Source organism: Diabrotica virgifera, chromosome 8, assembly GCF_917563875.1.
Source record: "Diabrotica virgifera virgifera chromosome 8, PGI_DIABVI_V3a".
Classification (NCBI taxonomy): Eukaryota; Metazoa; Arthropoda; class Insecta; order Coleoptera; family Chrysomelidae; genus Diabrotica; species Diabrotica virgifera.
In genome coordinates this window covers 92,241,143-92,257,282 of record NC_065450.1, presented here as the reverse complement: position 1 = coordinate 92,257,282, position 16,140 = coordinate 92,241,143, and the positions used below count along the sequence as shown (strand labels likewise).

General features: G+C 32.8%; 1 protein-coding gene across 11 annotated transcripts in view; it reads left to right on the top strand.

The window, feature by feature from the left end:
- Window positions 1–16,140, top strand: part of LOC126890038 (uncharacterized) — a 619,722-nt gene that overhangs the window by 579,330 nt on the left and 24,252 nt on the right. Inside the window, exon 17 of one of the 11 annotated variants that reach the window (XM_050658862.1) lies at window positions 3,052–3,178. The exons of the other annotated variants lie outside the window; for them this stretch is intronic. Coding sequence (XP_050514819.1) covers window positions 3,052–3,163 — 112 coding nt within the window. The 3' untranslated portion in view covers window positions 3,164–3,178. Of the gene's footprint in view, window positions 1–3,051; window positions 3,179–16,140 lie in introns of those variants that run through there. 11 annotated transcript variants of the gene reach the window in all.

The window sequence follows — 16,140 nt, the reverse complement described above, 5'->3', positions numbered from 1 at the left end:
GTCGACGTTTAAATGCGATGTGTCAGCAAATATTAAATTAGTGTTAGCAAAAGTGAAGGAGTAAAAGAATGTTACTCCTTTCAATTAAATATTAAGCAAATATTAAATTAGTGTTAGCAAAAGTGAAGGAGTAAAAGAATGTTACTCCTTTCAAACAGACAAAAAATGTTAAATTATTTTAATCACATAAAGTCTTCATTTTCACAAGATGAGGATGAGGAAATATTATTTGAAAGCGTTCCAGATGTAGTTTTATTATAGTATAATGTATTGCAAATAATTTTGTTACAAGTATTTTTGAATTAACAAGTTAGATAAATTAACTTTTTTCTTAATGTATTTTTATTACCCTTAGAAACTACCAACATCAAAAATTTTAACATAATTTTTGGCAAAATCTGATCATTTAGCAGTGGCTTAATATAATTTCATACAGTGACATCGGCAACACTGACGAACGAACACATCACATCACCATTGAGATGTACTACGCTAAAAATGGCGACTCTGTACTTTTCAACTTCAAAGGCGGCATCGGGGAGTGTCCTTGCTGGTTTCGTTTATTATGCTGGGGTAGTACACAGATTGCTTTCCTCATCAAAAATTCCCAAACTCCTGTTATGTCCATCTCCTTTGTGTGCGTTCGAGAATCTGTTATGTGTTATTTATCGACTTTAACCGCTTAACGCACTCACCCGAGTTAACTCGGTATTGAAATACGTTTCTATTTTCGCATAACCGAGTTAACTCGGGTGGGCGCATGAGGCTATTTATTTTATATTTTTCCAATACTGGGAAACTGGGGGAAGCCTATGTTCAAAATTGTACAAATTAAGGGGCAAAAGAAGAAGAAGATAATTCCAATAAGATACCATATAATTCAGCTCAACCAGGTAACTTTTTCAAAGATCTTTTGAGATTAATTTTCAATTTACTCAACTATTTATTACATTCAACAGATATTAACATAAATGAATGATTTTTTCATATTTGCCTTTTTCTACCTTTTTCTAACTTTTTTTAGTAATATCTCATAAAATCTCATTGCTGCACAAATAATCATAACTTTATATTACTATAAATTTAATTTCATGTACCACCTTTACACTTGACTTTAATTTCTGAATTATTTATTAATGATTTTATTGTTTGACACTTTTAATATTAAAAAATTTTAGCAAATTTTTACCTAATTACTATTGTTCAATTTAATTTCAATATCTCCAACAAATCAAATTAAAACATTTTCACAATCACACCACAACTAATACACAACTGACCAATTCTGGTTTAGGAAAATTGCACAACCAATCTTACATCTATTAGTTCTTGAACATCCAGAACAACATCTAATAATCCCAACTAAATTAAAATATACACTATTAATTAAAAATATAAAAATAACATTACTTTATATATAACTAACAATTTTTTTGGTTTCACGGTTTAATGTCGTGTTTCCTTACTAATCCCCTCAAGATCCTGCCAATTATTTTGGTTTTGTTAATGCATTACATTCAAATCTGCCCCTCTACCATCTCTCCCTTTAGCATAATATAGAGAAAAAGTATGATATTGAATACTACTATATTCTTCCCTTATACCGGAAAGTAAGTGTATATTTTATACTTATACTTAACATACTTTTGTTGCCACTACATTTGAATGCGTGCATGTATGTGAGTGTGAGGGTTGTAAACCATATTTACGTTCATGTTAGTATTTATATGTATGCATAAATAATATATACTTTAATATTGGCTTGATCATTACCCTTTGATTTCAACCAGACCACTTAACTAACTCTGGTTTTTTGTTATTTGTAGCATTTAATTTTACTTTTACCGTGACCTGAAGATGCTGTGAATATTGTAGACAGCGAAACCGGTCGTCAGTTGTAAAATAAATTGTTTGTGAGAACGTCTCTCTTTTCTTTACTACAATAGTATGGATTCACACATGCAACCCATTCATTTTTTAAATTTATATTGTTCATTGGATGAAGTCATCAACGATTGTCTAGTGTCAGTGGGTGACTGATCAAAACTACTTTCGATTCGCTCATCTTCTTGCATTTTGACTCATGTAGTTCTGTGCCGACGTGTTGTTTAACCGAAAATATTCGCTAAGATGGTATCTACGACAATAACACATACTTTTTCAAATTGTTTAAACTTAAAATGTTGAGGAATCAGCCAAGTATTATTTATTAAAGAAAAAGGAGGAAGAAAGCAATCTTAAACTCACCAGTTTATTACATACTTTACAGAATAATTTTCCATTCGTGTAAAGAAGCTAATAGGAATAGCTTCTAATCCAGGAGTAAACCAGGCTAGAATATTTCGGCATATTCACAAACAAAAGTAACTTTATACAAAAACTGAAGATTCGCATTGACCGACTAAAGGTGACTAATTTTGCTGATTTTCGGGATCTGATTTAAATCATATTTAAATTTTCGTTAGAGAATCGTAAAACGATGTATAGAGGTGTAAATATTCACTTAACAATAGGGAATTTAACATTCTACAATCATTTTATGATCGCGTACTAGTTTTCTAAGAAAAACCGAAAAGGTAGTTAATGCGCCGACTTCAGGTAGTTTTTGAAAAGATATGACAGCATGTGCGGGGGAATATTTTGTGTCGAAATCAAAAATTTTTAAAATGTTTTTGTTTGGACAAAGATGACTTTAAATAAGCACATAATATGCACGTTTCTTTACAAATATGCAAAATTTGGTAAAGTTCTCAAATATGCGAAATATGCAAACAATTTAAACTATTTTTCTGTTTCAAAAATTATGCGATACTTTTTGTGATTAGTGATTTTTTTAATTTCCAAGTGTTGGTGGGGTGCCAACTGTGCTCCCTTGTCTTTTCACTATTATTTTCTATTTCTCTTTGCCGACGTAAACTGGTGAAGAGTGAAGAGTGCCACTCCACACTCCATTGTATCCTGACTTACTTTAAATCAACAATGATTTCATTGATTTTATGTTGTTTTGTTTATGCTGCTGTTATTAATCGCATTTCTCGGCTGGGACAATAGCTTCAGAATCGGGAAGGTAGTATTCGTCGATTTGATATTCGGTGTTATAATTTTATGTAGTGTCAACCTTTTTTGTATGTTACATTTATTATATTCCTGTGCTTTCGTCTGAAACAGTTCTTTCAAAAGTATTGTTTGCTCACACGAAATTTGAATTAATCTGTTAGTTGTGTGTAAATCAGTTTTTTTTAATGCGTAGTCCAATCATTTGGTAGTTTTACCTAGAAAGTTTTACCCGGGAGTTTTGAAAATTGGTAGTTTTATGGATTTCGGTTTGCTCTTTTCGAATTTCAGCTTTGCTATCTCGTATCTCCGCCGCTCGCGTTGCCATATTGAAAAAATAGTGACTAATAACAGTTTTTTGGGAATATCTCCTTTCCGGCGCATTTGATGAAAAAAACATTTATGTACAAAATTAAACTAGAAAAAATTTCTACAATTTATGTATTTATAATTTTTTCTGTAAAAAAAATTGTTTTGGCGTACGGGGCCGCAAAGTAGGTAGGTACATTTCAATAGACGTTTTAAAAAAACTCATTTCCACATCAACTGAAGGTAGAGTAAGCGGCGCGTTTTTTTTATTGTGTTTTCCCCTGTAGGCTTAATCCACATGTTATTCATTTATTTAGAAATTTAGCGCAATCTCCTTCGCTTTGCTGTTTCTGATGGACCAGGTGTTGCGACTTCGTCCTGAGCATCGATCGAGACATCGCAGACCAAAATTTCGTCTGCATCATCTACGATGTAAACTGCTCGTCAAAAGTTAGGGATATAGAAAATTCTGCTGAATTTTTATAGTAGATTTTTTCTTGAACAGATTAAGTGGATTCCGCTAAATTTTTTTTATTATTTTAGACTTTTCTTTAGTATTTACACAGTTATGCAAAGGTTTACTCAAACTTTTTTTTGTACTTATACCGGGTGGAAGAAAAGAAATGTTTTTCTTATGTTAAGTTTGAGACGCCCTTTAGGGAGGACGAGGTACAAATGGGAGCAGGCGCGGATCTAGAAATTCATAATAGGGGGGTCAGAGGTGCAGCAAATATTTTACTATCCAGATTTAGCCATACGACTCACGCTTACTCTAAAGATAAAATTCAGTCATCTCAGATACCTACGGTATCAAAAGAAATGAGCTCTGGTTGACAGAAAAAAATAATAAATAATAAAAAAATACTTATAGACTAAATACAAAAGGGGGGTCTATGGACCCGTTGACCCCCCTCTGTATCCGCGCCTGAATGGGAGTATATATCGAAATCGTATTGTAGTCTTATGTTTTGTGAACATTTTATTTTTTGAATGTCCCTTAATATCACCCTGAAACAAAAGTTTGAGACACCTTGTAGGGAGAAAAAGGCACAAAGGTGAGTATACCTCGATATTTTGTTGTAGTCTCATATTTTGTGAATATTTTATTTTTTTAATTTCTCTGATATCTTTAATAACAAAGAAACTAGAAGATATTACTCTTTAATATGTGTTTTAACTGACGACGTGCGTCACATCACACATGTGAAACATAGAAAAACATATTGAAGAGTAATACCGTCTAGTTTCTTTGTTATTAAAGATATCAGAGAAATTAAAAAAATAAAATATTCAAGAAATATGAGACTACTACATAATATCGGGGTATACTCACCATTGTGCCTTTTCCTCCCTACAAGGTGTCTCAAACTTTTGTTTCGGTTAAAACACATGTTAAATTACAAAACCGTCTATTTTTTTTTGTTTCTAAAGATATCAGGGTCATTCAAACAACAGCATGTTCACAAAACATAAGACTACAATATTATTCTGATGCGTGACCCGTCAAAATAGCCCGGTCAAAACAGCCCCGTCAAAAAAGCCCCGTCAAAATAGCCCAAACACAAAATAGCCTCGACAAAATAGCCCGCAAACAAAATAGCCCCGACAAAATAGATCGCACACAAAATAGCCCCGGTCAAAACAGCCCCGGCTAAAACAGCCTCTTATAAACAATTACATAATTATTTATACAAGGTGTCCAAAAACTTGTTTTTAATTTAATTTATTTGACAAAAAGGAAGAATGTATTTAATTTATTTAATTTAAAATGCATTTTACTGTTGCCCGAAAACAGAAAAAAATGTTTATATCATAAATTAACATTGATTTTCGCTTAACGACGTTCTACACCTTCGTTGCGGGGTATGCCTCTCAGAGGAAAGGGGGGAAACTTATATGCAAGCGAAAGTTGGTAACATTGCATTTATAGCAGAATACTCAAATCATATGTTTCAGTATTGAATACTTTATAAAATTAAATTATAATAAATTACGAAAATTACGGAATAAATTACGGAATTAATTATAATAAATAAATTAAAAATAAATGGTACGGTAAACAATCCTCATTTTTTAATATGTTATTCCTTACAAAAAAAACTTTAATTTAAGCACAAATAATTAAAAGTCGTAAATTTTGGGTCAAAAGTTATTAACTTTTTAAAAATTTCCATAAGAGCCCATGTTAAAACTTAACTTTGACCCTTAATAGTAATTAAACGGCACGGTAAAACAATTTTTAAAAAATCAAGTCTTAGTTTTTTGAAGTAAACTATAACATACTAAAATTTCATGTAAATCCTTAATTCTTTGCCGAAGGTGTAGAACGTCGTTAACTTAAATATTCAAACTTCCAAGAGCCAGGAAAGACAGGACTCGAGTTCTCTGAAAAGACAATTTTTATTTAATGTGGTTAAGATAAACATCTGAATAGAGAAAATTACCATTTCCGAAAAAATGTATTTTTAAGGAATTATTTCATGATTAATTCTAAAGGAAGCTTTTTTTTTTCGGGGCTATTTTGTCGGGGCTATTTTGTCGGCGGGCTATTATTCCGCGGCTATTTTGTCTGAAGGCTATTTTGTCGGAGCTATTTTGTGTGCGGGATATTATGTCGGGGCTATTTTGTCGGAACTTTTTTGACGGGGCTATTTTGACGGGGTACCATTCTGATGTATACTCACATTTTTACCTCGTTCTCCCTACAGGGTGTCTCAAACTTAACACAAGAAAAACCTATTTTTTTCTTCCACCGGGTATAAGTACAAAAAATAAGTTTGAGTAAACCTTTGCACAACTGTGTAAATACTAAAGAAAAGGCTAAAATAAAAAAAATAGCGGAATCCGTCTGTTCGCGAAAAAATCAACTATGAAAATCAGCAGAATTTTCTATATCCCTAACTTTTGACGAGCAGTTTACTATCAGACTCATCAAACGCCTGTTCGTTTTCGATTTCATCGAAATCTTTTTCAAAAATAGTCGCCATTTCTTCCTCTTCATCATAATAATTATATGATGGAATTTGCGAATTATTACAAGTACCAGAGTACCACTACAATTTGTGCATATAACGGAGCATTTTAATCCAGCTTTTCTGCATCCACAGGCTTTCTACACTTACAAGACATAAGTTTCAATAACGATTGTGGAGCGGAGGGTTAGAGCATCGTAACAGGAATTAGTCCATTTTTATTTCTTTTTCATTGTTCCCCATTGTTCTACATTTTTTTCATTTTCGTACCACTGCTGAACCTGGTTTTGAAAGAACCATCGTTCGTGCTGCTGTTTCTGTTGGTGGTAGCGATGCAATATTAAATTTACTTTTATATGCTGATTTTGTAAAGTACACATATCTATAGTCCGTCCGCTATAACTTTTCCCATGCGGTACGATTCATTTTCAATCAAATTAAGTCAAAACAAAGTGAAACGTACGCCGATGTGTGTAGTATATAGTATACAGTATACAAAATGTATATACACATCGACGTTCGTTTCAATTTATGTTTTGACTTAATTTGATTGAAAATGAATTGTACCGCATGGGAAAAGTTATAGCGGACGGACTATATATTTGTTTAAAGACATGTTTTTCTTACTTTTCACATCACTGTAACCGTATAATTGAAGGAGGAAATGCTCTCTGGATCAACGTTTAGATTTTTGAATACCTCAATACCCTCGTTCAAATTAGGATGTTTTCGGAGTACGTTAATGGATTTCATTTTTCCTTAGTTAGAGGTGCATCGAAAAAATAAAAGTTGGAAATGTTATATCTAATAGCGTGAAAAAGTTGCTAGTGTTATTTTTCAGCATATTAGTATTTTTAATTTTTTTTCTAAGCGAATTTTCTGTGATTCTAAGCGAAAGATTTTTAAAATAGACAAACCAGGACCATGGAGAATAAAATCAAGATGTGCTGTGGACCGCCCCATTGTTGGGCAACCACCAAATATACCTGAAAATGTTTTACCGAAATACAAACAAGCGATGAAGTTTTGTGGTTGCAAGAGGATAAAAAACTAAGCAAGAAAGAGCCAGAATTTTCTGGTATTGCCGAACAGGTTGCAATTAAATTGGAGGAAATATGGAAGTAGGCTTTAATTCCAATAATTTAACATGCAAGAATTATTCAGCTATTAAAAGCCTATCATGACAAATATATTATGAAACTTATGAAACCATTTAAGAACAGGCAAAACAGTGAATTTAACAAAATTAAAATTTAATGCTTTAAGAACAAAAGTAAAACTACACGTTCCGATCTTGCAGCATGCAAATGTGACACTCTGATTAATTGTCTTTGTAGCAAATTTCAAAAAGTGCCTCTGGATGAGCGCGAATTTCCATCAAATCAAAGAGGTCCCAGAAAAATGGTGATCAGCTCGATTGATAGGGAAAACAAAAACAAATATAATCAGAGAGAACAACGGTAAAACGAGAAAGTTACTGACGCAAAGACAAAACTTTAGCTCAAATAAAAAGCAGTACCAAGTTTTATGGTCAATCGATCGTGGAACAACTCTTAACACTTGTGCATGAGCCAGGGTGCAAATATTTCGGATATGGGTATCCGCTATCTGGTATATCAGAAAGGATCAAATCCAGCTATTGCATGTAACGAAACAGTCGTAAATACTGGCGTTAAGGGTGATGTAATACGGCTGTTAGAAGAACATCTTAAAAAACCGCTTCAGTGGTTTGTATGTCTGCGACATTCAAATCATCTACCCCTTGGACATCAAAAGCAGTTTGCCAGTGACCAAATCAAAAAACGTGAGGGTCTTCAAACTTTCTCCTATAAAAATTTTGATTCAAACGACTACTTTGAGGTATTTAACCAGTGGCGGTTCGTACCACTTTAAGAAGGTAGTGCCAGAACTCGGGCAGTCCCCAAAATTTTTAGTGGCGGATTCGCGATATTGTCAAAAAAAGGTATACTGACAACAAAAACTAAAAAAAATATGCGCGGACACTTTTATCTTATGTATCTTAAGTTTATTGATCTGAGGTGCCAAGCAATTGTCCAACATTGATCAAAACAGTTCCGTAAATTAATTAATAATAAAAACCTCTTAACCTACTACCAGCATTCAATGCTGATAGTGATAGTGCTTGAAAATTGTTATTACGATTTAGTCTCTATTTACAAATTTATAAAAATAATACTATTTCATTATTCACACACATGCACAAATTTTTGTAATGTCACTTTTAAAGTTTACGATATATGAAGTTCATTCTCCTATTTTTTCGTTGCAATGTTTTCAATGACTTTATAATTAAAATTATCAATACAATTAACAAAATGCTTTTCTGCAGATAGCATACCTAAATCACTATGTTTTAACATCGAAAAACAGCGTTCTGCTTCAGATGTTGATATAGGAATGGTAACTAAAATACTTAAAAGTTTAATAGTTTCCTCAACTGTGCTTTTTAAACCTTCCCTCTACAATAAAACCGATAGCGAAACAGCCTCAGAGGTAGTACTTAATTCGTCTCGCTAATACAGTACCTACTTCTAATTCAGTTTTAAACCGAGTTTTGCTTAAAAATTAAAATTGTCTCCATGTTTCATTAAGAAATGATTCGAAAAACTGATGCTTATAAGCAGAAAACTTCTCCGACATAAATAAATTAGAAGCAACTAAATGTCCGGAGAAGGTAGATCTTTGAAAGATCTGGTACTTTGAATAATATGAATCTTTAAGTCGTTGTCTAATTCGGAGCTAAAATTGACCAGCTCCTTACATATGCCTCTATTTTCTGAATTTTCTTTTACGTCGTGACCTCTTAAAGCTAACTCGAAAGCTCCACAACACCTTATAACATTTGTAGTTTTTTTTCTAGCGAAAAACCACCAAAAAATTTTTTTAAGATACTAATCTTCATTGTCAATTAATAAATTAAACTTAAGAAATAATCAAAATATTATCAAAATACCCACGATCATGATGCAGTAAAAGTTTAATTATAAATACAAAAACTTTTTAACAGAAAATATACATAATAAAAGCGACAAACCAGCACGTAAAGAAACTCAAAATAAATAGAACTGGCATCATACCCTCGTGCCTGGCACAGAGATTCTAATTTTAAGGTATACTAATAGTCCAATATAGCTCTTTCTCTATCACTTACATAGAATGCTTGTAAAATCTTTCTCTCTTTAGTCGTGCCAGTACTGACTTCGGCACGAAGGAGATTCTCCTGTCGAATATTCTCCGCTGTCGGCAGGGATTGTATTACGCCCATAGTTGCCATATTTTATATAATTTATGAAGATCAAAAGAAATACACACAAAAAAATTAACAGGAATTAAAAAGTTTTGAAGATAAAAAATATGTTTCTGCATAGTTAGCAAGGTAGTGCCATGGCTCTATGGCACTACCTCACGGGCACTACCTCACGGGCCGCCACTGTATTTAACTAACAAGAATACCACAATCTGCGAGATTTTATTAAGAATCCTAACTTAGACCCTTTTAACATTGAGATTGAGAAATATCACTGCCAAAAACAATGTGTAGAACGATGTGTCAAGCTTGTGACACAAACTTTTCTAGCAGTTTGTGGAGCGTATTCGAGGGATGGATTTATAAAAACTCGAATTGATTCCAGAAAAACTATGACTCACTTTAATGCTAAATCGGAAGACATCTTCGAATAGAATGCTTTTACCATATTTTTTTGTAATATTTATATACCTAATTTTGTACTTCGCTTTATATTTATTTTAGTATTAAAAAACTTGGGTGACGTCAGGGAGACGGATAAGTTAGGCTATTTTATTATAAAAAGAATGTTTTAGTATACTTTTCTTCAGTAAAATTTTTAATTGTCTTGTGAAACCAGAAAATATTTTCCAATTTAAACCGGATTTATTTATTCAAGTTCTATAAGGTGTTACATTTCCATTACAAAAGAAATTCGCATATTAATGTATTTTTTCTAATTTTTAGTTGCCGTGTGGGGCAGAAAATATTTTTTTATTTCAACGCAATTTTACTAAAATACTAAATAGTGTGTTAGGCAACTTTTGTCAGCTATTACATTTTCGTTTCGAAATAAAATTTTTTTTCGTCTGTTAACATTTTTTCAAAATTTTTAATTGTCTTGGGGGGCAGAAGATATTTTCCAATTTCGAAAAAATTTTACCAACATACTTAACAATTGATTGGGCAACTTTTGTAAGGTATTACTTTTCCATCGCAAAAAAAAAATTTCTCCTTTTTCGATGCACCCTGTGCTCATGTATCACAGCCACTGAAGGCATGCAAAAATAAAATATGATCTGCACTGTTTTATATATTTATGATATTTTCAGTGGAATATATTTGTTGGGAAATTTTTCCTTTTCCTGGTTTGAGAAAGTACACGTTTGATCGCGTACATATGTAGAGCTATGAAAAGAATCAGAAAATTTATATGTACGTCGATCACTATTACGGTATCTAATGCTGGCGAAACATTTATTGCGGTATTCATAATTAGCGCATCCGCATCTTCTGTGGCTTGTTCTCAGAAGATGAAATTTTGCCCTTCAAATTTTGTCTTCAACACTCTAATGAGGCGGTTCTTGTTCACATCATTCCCTAGGAATTGGGGAATTCCAACTTGTGACACAGTTGGAATCATTGTCTCATCAAAAAGTATGTCTACTGAAGCAGCTCTTCGTGATCGTCGGGATGGCTCCGCGTATTTGGTTCTACGGTTTGCTAGATCTTCATAATATCCGTCGAATACACGTGGTGGTGTAGATGAATAATACTTTGTCACGCTGGTATGCGAATACTATTGATTTTACAGAAAAAAATTTAATACATAAATTGTAGGAATTTTTTCTAATTTAATTTTGTACATAAATGATTTTTTTCGTACTTCCGGGTCTAAAGTGACAACTTCACTCCCTTGTGACAGGTACTAAAGTGTCACATTTAATCCCTCCGGGATTAAATATTGACGAAACTCCCGGAACGATTAAATCACAAACAAACGAATGTAAGGGATATTTTATTGAAAAATATAATTAATTAGAATGGTAATTAACGTTAATATTCAAATTAATATTGTGACAGTTCGTCATATTGACCAGTCTTTCCTGGGTTAATGCAGCAGGTAACTGACGAGTAACAGATAGGTCCTTTTCATATTGAACTGGTGTTTGTTTCGAAGATCCTGCGGAAACAGGAAGCGAGAATGAGGACTGTGGCATAACTATAGTGGACGAATCGGCGACTTGACCAAATATTTTATCTGAAATTTTTTGTTTATTTTTAATAGACGATTCAATATATCCCTCGGCCACGTTGGAGGATTTCCATCCTCCATGTCTCTTCAGCACGTCTATTGTTGCTCCCGAATCAGCTAACAAAGACGCAGATGTGCGTCTAAAACAATGTCCCGTATAAGACGTCGCATTTTCTAATTTCAAGAAAGCTGCTATTTGCCGTGGAATTGTACCAAACATGTTTTTTCCTACTACTCGCGTAGTACATTCTTTGTTGATGTATTGAACAAAAAATTTTGAATGAGTTGTCCCTGTCTTTCGCAATGCCACATATTTCCGAAATATCGCCACAAAACTGATGGCACTGTTTTCTGAATTTTTGATCACAAAATTTCGGTCAATTTTATTTTTGGTGTTTCTAATCGCAATTAGGAAGGAATCGCCCAAATCTCTCACATCGTCGATTTCTAAATCAACCAACTCTTTTCCACGACAAGCTCCCGCAACGCCCAAAATAAGTGCAACCTACAAAAAAATTGATTTCTTAAAATTTCTGAATATAAACAAATTTCCAAATTTACCTTAAGCATTAAATATTTATCATCCGGAGCCTCCCGTAAGAACTGATCTACCTGCTCAGACGTGAGAATTCTTGACTTCTTTGGCTTAAATCCCTCATTTCTTCTCTTCAAAAAAGCTAATAATTTTGGAAATTTACTTATATCAATATCTTCTCTAATGTTAATAACCGATTTCAGCATTGAGTAATGTGCCCAGAGAGTTGAGGCACAAACCGCTTTTGATTTATCATCGAAGTAGACTAACAGCGCATTTTCAGTAGGTTGTCTCACATTTTTTAAGCGGCACCACTTTTTAAAAGCATCGTACTGCTGCTCGTATAGTTTTCTAGATTTCGGTGGTAACAATTCTTCACCTACTTCGGCTGCTCTTTTATCAATATCAGATACACCTTCTTCACTCATGATACCAATAATTATCAATAACAATGTTTCTTTACAATGACACTAGTAATGACAATGTTTCTAAATTATAACTGTCACAACGCAATGTTACTATGGTAACTTATTTTAAAGACAGTTTATTAAATGAGTTGAAGAGAGAAAAAACTGATTGAAATTATTGAAATAATTAATAAAATCATACCGGAAGTACGAAAAGTATCGTATATACCTTGCGACTGAAGTACATTTAATCCTTCAGGTAAATTATGGCCCTCCCTGCGGTCGGGCCATAAACTTTACCTTCAGGATTAAATGTACTACTTCAGTCCCGCGGTATATAATGTACTATTATAAAATGCGTCGGAAAGGAGATATTCCAAAAAAACTGTTATAGGGCAGTCAATGAGGGTATGTGGCTCCGAATTCCATCCTACTATATCGATTTATGTGATATTTTCACAGTAAGTAGGGAAAATCCCAAGAAACAAAGTCTACCCTATGCCGATTTGTGCTTTTGTCTTGGAGGCGGTTCCCACCCCTTCTCGGGGGTGGAAAATTTTTACTTAAATAACTACGGAAGTTGATATAGAACCTAATACTAAGCAAAAACTGTTCTATAATTTTTTTCCGAAAACTCAATACTTTTTGAGTTATTCCTGGTTGAAAATTGGCCATTTTCATTGAAACATAACACCTTTTCAAACGGTTTTTTGCGAATACCTTAAAAACTATTGTAACGAGTATGCGATGGACTACCCCGTTAATTGAAATAACATTCGAAAACATTACCTCAATCATCCAAGATAGCCATCGCTACACCCTTAGCTTAGCTCAGTCACTCAGGTGTGTGTTCGTCTTGTCCTAACCTTAGATATGAACTATGAAAATTTGAATGGTAGCAAACAAAACAACAATGTTTAACTAATCATGTTTATTGTTCATAAAGATATAATAAATAAAATGACTTAGTAAATTGCATTAACGAATGTATTCAAATTCTTGTCAAAAACTAACAATTCTGGATTATACTTATAGCTTTTGGTATTCGGCTCGATGGTAACTTTTTGATGTCGAATGGTACTGCTGTTGTGAACTTCTCGTAGGCCTGGGCGGATCTTCGGCCCTAGGCTCCTGCAGCGAAAGATGTTGTAGTGTGGTGCAGCCTAGATTTCATGGTCAACTGTTGTGGTATAGCCCTAGTTCCATCACCGGTGTGGATGGCTTGAAGCTCCCGGAGGGAGGACTGTGATCTTTATTCCCAAAAACCCAAGAGGAAGATGATTTGTTGAAATAAAATCATTTATTTTTGAAGCTGCTCTGCCTTTTAAAACATTTCCACCTCCATTTTGAGAATGAGATACGGGGGTTGTCACTGTCATTAAAATGACATGACAACGAACCTTGGACGAAATTTGAAATAACGAACATGGAACACAAGAGATGATACAATGTAAATAGGGTTGCCTATTATAGAACGGGCGCCAACCGATTTTTAAAGGGGGAAATGGGTAAACCAAATAGAAGAAGATAAATATTGAAGGAAATAAGATAAAATAATTATTTAAAAATAAAATATCAAAGATGTGACGTTTGTAACGTTACACTATGCATCTAACTAAAAAAAACTATATAAAACATTCTTGTAGCTTATAAAATAACAAAGATATTCTTTCCTTTATGAATCTTCTAGTTATAACACAAAAAGAGATATGGTAAGTGAAAAAAACTTGTTTTCTTGGTGCATGCTCAAATCAGTGTATTTAACTTGAAATAACAGAAACGTTCAATTTTAGGTATATAATGCTACCAATAACTTTTGTTGTGCTTGAAAAGACCTTTAAAATAAGCAATATTAAATGTCGATTACATTCAAACTATGCGAGATAAACAGTAAAAAATTTGACGACTAACGTATTTTAAGAAAAAATTGAGAAGTATATTTAACCCCTCATCCACAAGAATTTAAATGCATCGTTTTCGTTCTACAATACATTTTACTATAGTGTTCTTTTTATGTTCAAAAAGTTGGCCGGGATTAAAATGAATGGTTTTTGAAAAAAATAAGATCAAATTATTGAGCGCATTTTTAAATTTTCTTAAAAATCTTCCTATTTCTCCATGTAACTCGAAAATGATAAGAGATACCAAAAAAAAGATGCCATACAAAAATGTAGGTTTCTTCTAGATAAACATTTGGTTTTATTTTTTATAACAGTATCTCGTATCAATTTCAAGTTACATGGAGAAAAAGGAAGATTTTTAAGAAAATTTAAATATGCGTTCTATAATTTGATCTTATTTTTTTTTCAAAAACAATTCATTTTAAACCCGCTCATCTTTTTAAACATAAAAATAACACTGTAGTAAAATGTATTGTAGAAGGAAAACGATGCATTTAAATTCATGTGGATGAGGCGTTAAATATACTTCTCATTTTTTTTCTTAAAATACGTTAGGCATCAAATTTTTACAGTTTATCTCGCATAGTTTGAATGTAATCGACATCTAATGTTGCTTGTTTTAAAGGTCTTTTCAAGCACAACAAAAGTTATTGGTAGCATTATACACCTAAAATCGACCGTTTCTCTGTTATTTCAAGTTGAATACACTGATTTGAGCATGCACCAAAAAAACAAACTCTTTTTACCTACCATATCTCTTTTTCTGTTATAACTACAAGATTGAAGAAGGAACGAATCTCTTTGTTTTTTTTTTATGAGCAACAAAAATGTTTTATATATTTTTTTTAGTTAGATGCATTGTTTTTAAGGTATTCGCAAAAAACCGTTTGAAACGGTGTTATATTTCAATGAACATGGCCAATTTTCAACCACGAATAACTCAAAAAGTATTGAGTTTTCGAAAAAAAAAAATTATAGAACAGTTTTTGCTTAGAATTAGGTTCTCTAGCAACTTCCGTAGTTGTTTAACCAAAAAATTTTCCACCCTCGAGAAGGGGTGGGAACCTCCCCCAAGACAAAAGCACACATCGGCATAGGGTGGACTTTGAATAAGGAGATATTTTCAGGCTATTTCTAAAATTTCATTAAAATCCATGCAGTAGGATAGAATTCGGAGGTAATAACCTGTTCTTGCTCTCATTGACTGGCGTATTATTAGTCGCCATTTTTTCAATATGGCGGCGAGAGCGGCGGAGATAAGAGGTAGCAAGTTGAAAGTCGAAAAGAGCATACCGAAATCCATAAAACTACCAATTTTCAAAACTCTCGGAAAACTTTCCAGGTAACTGAATGACTGAACTAAGATGGTCAAAAATCAAATGTCAGAATATTCCATAAAGAAAAAATATACAGTTAGCAGAAGAATAAAAACTTATGTAAATGATTTAAAATCACGGATTTGTGTCGCAAAAGATAATATCCAATAATAGTTTAGTAACTTAGTTTCTTAGAAACTGTTAGTATAATACCTCTAAAGATTTTATCGAAGTGATCAAACAATACTTATTTTTATTTTTAGAATAAAATATATATTTTTTGATATAAATTTTACATTTTACTTCAAGGTAATTAAAAAATTATTCAGTTTACCTACCAAAGGTCACATCCTGTCTGATAGGT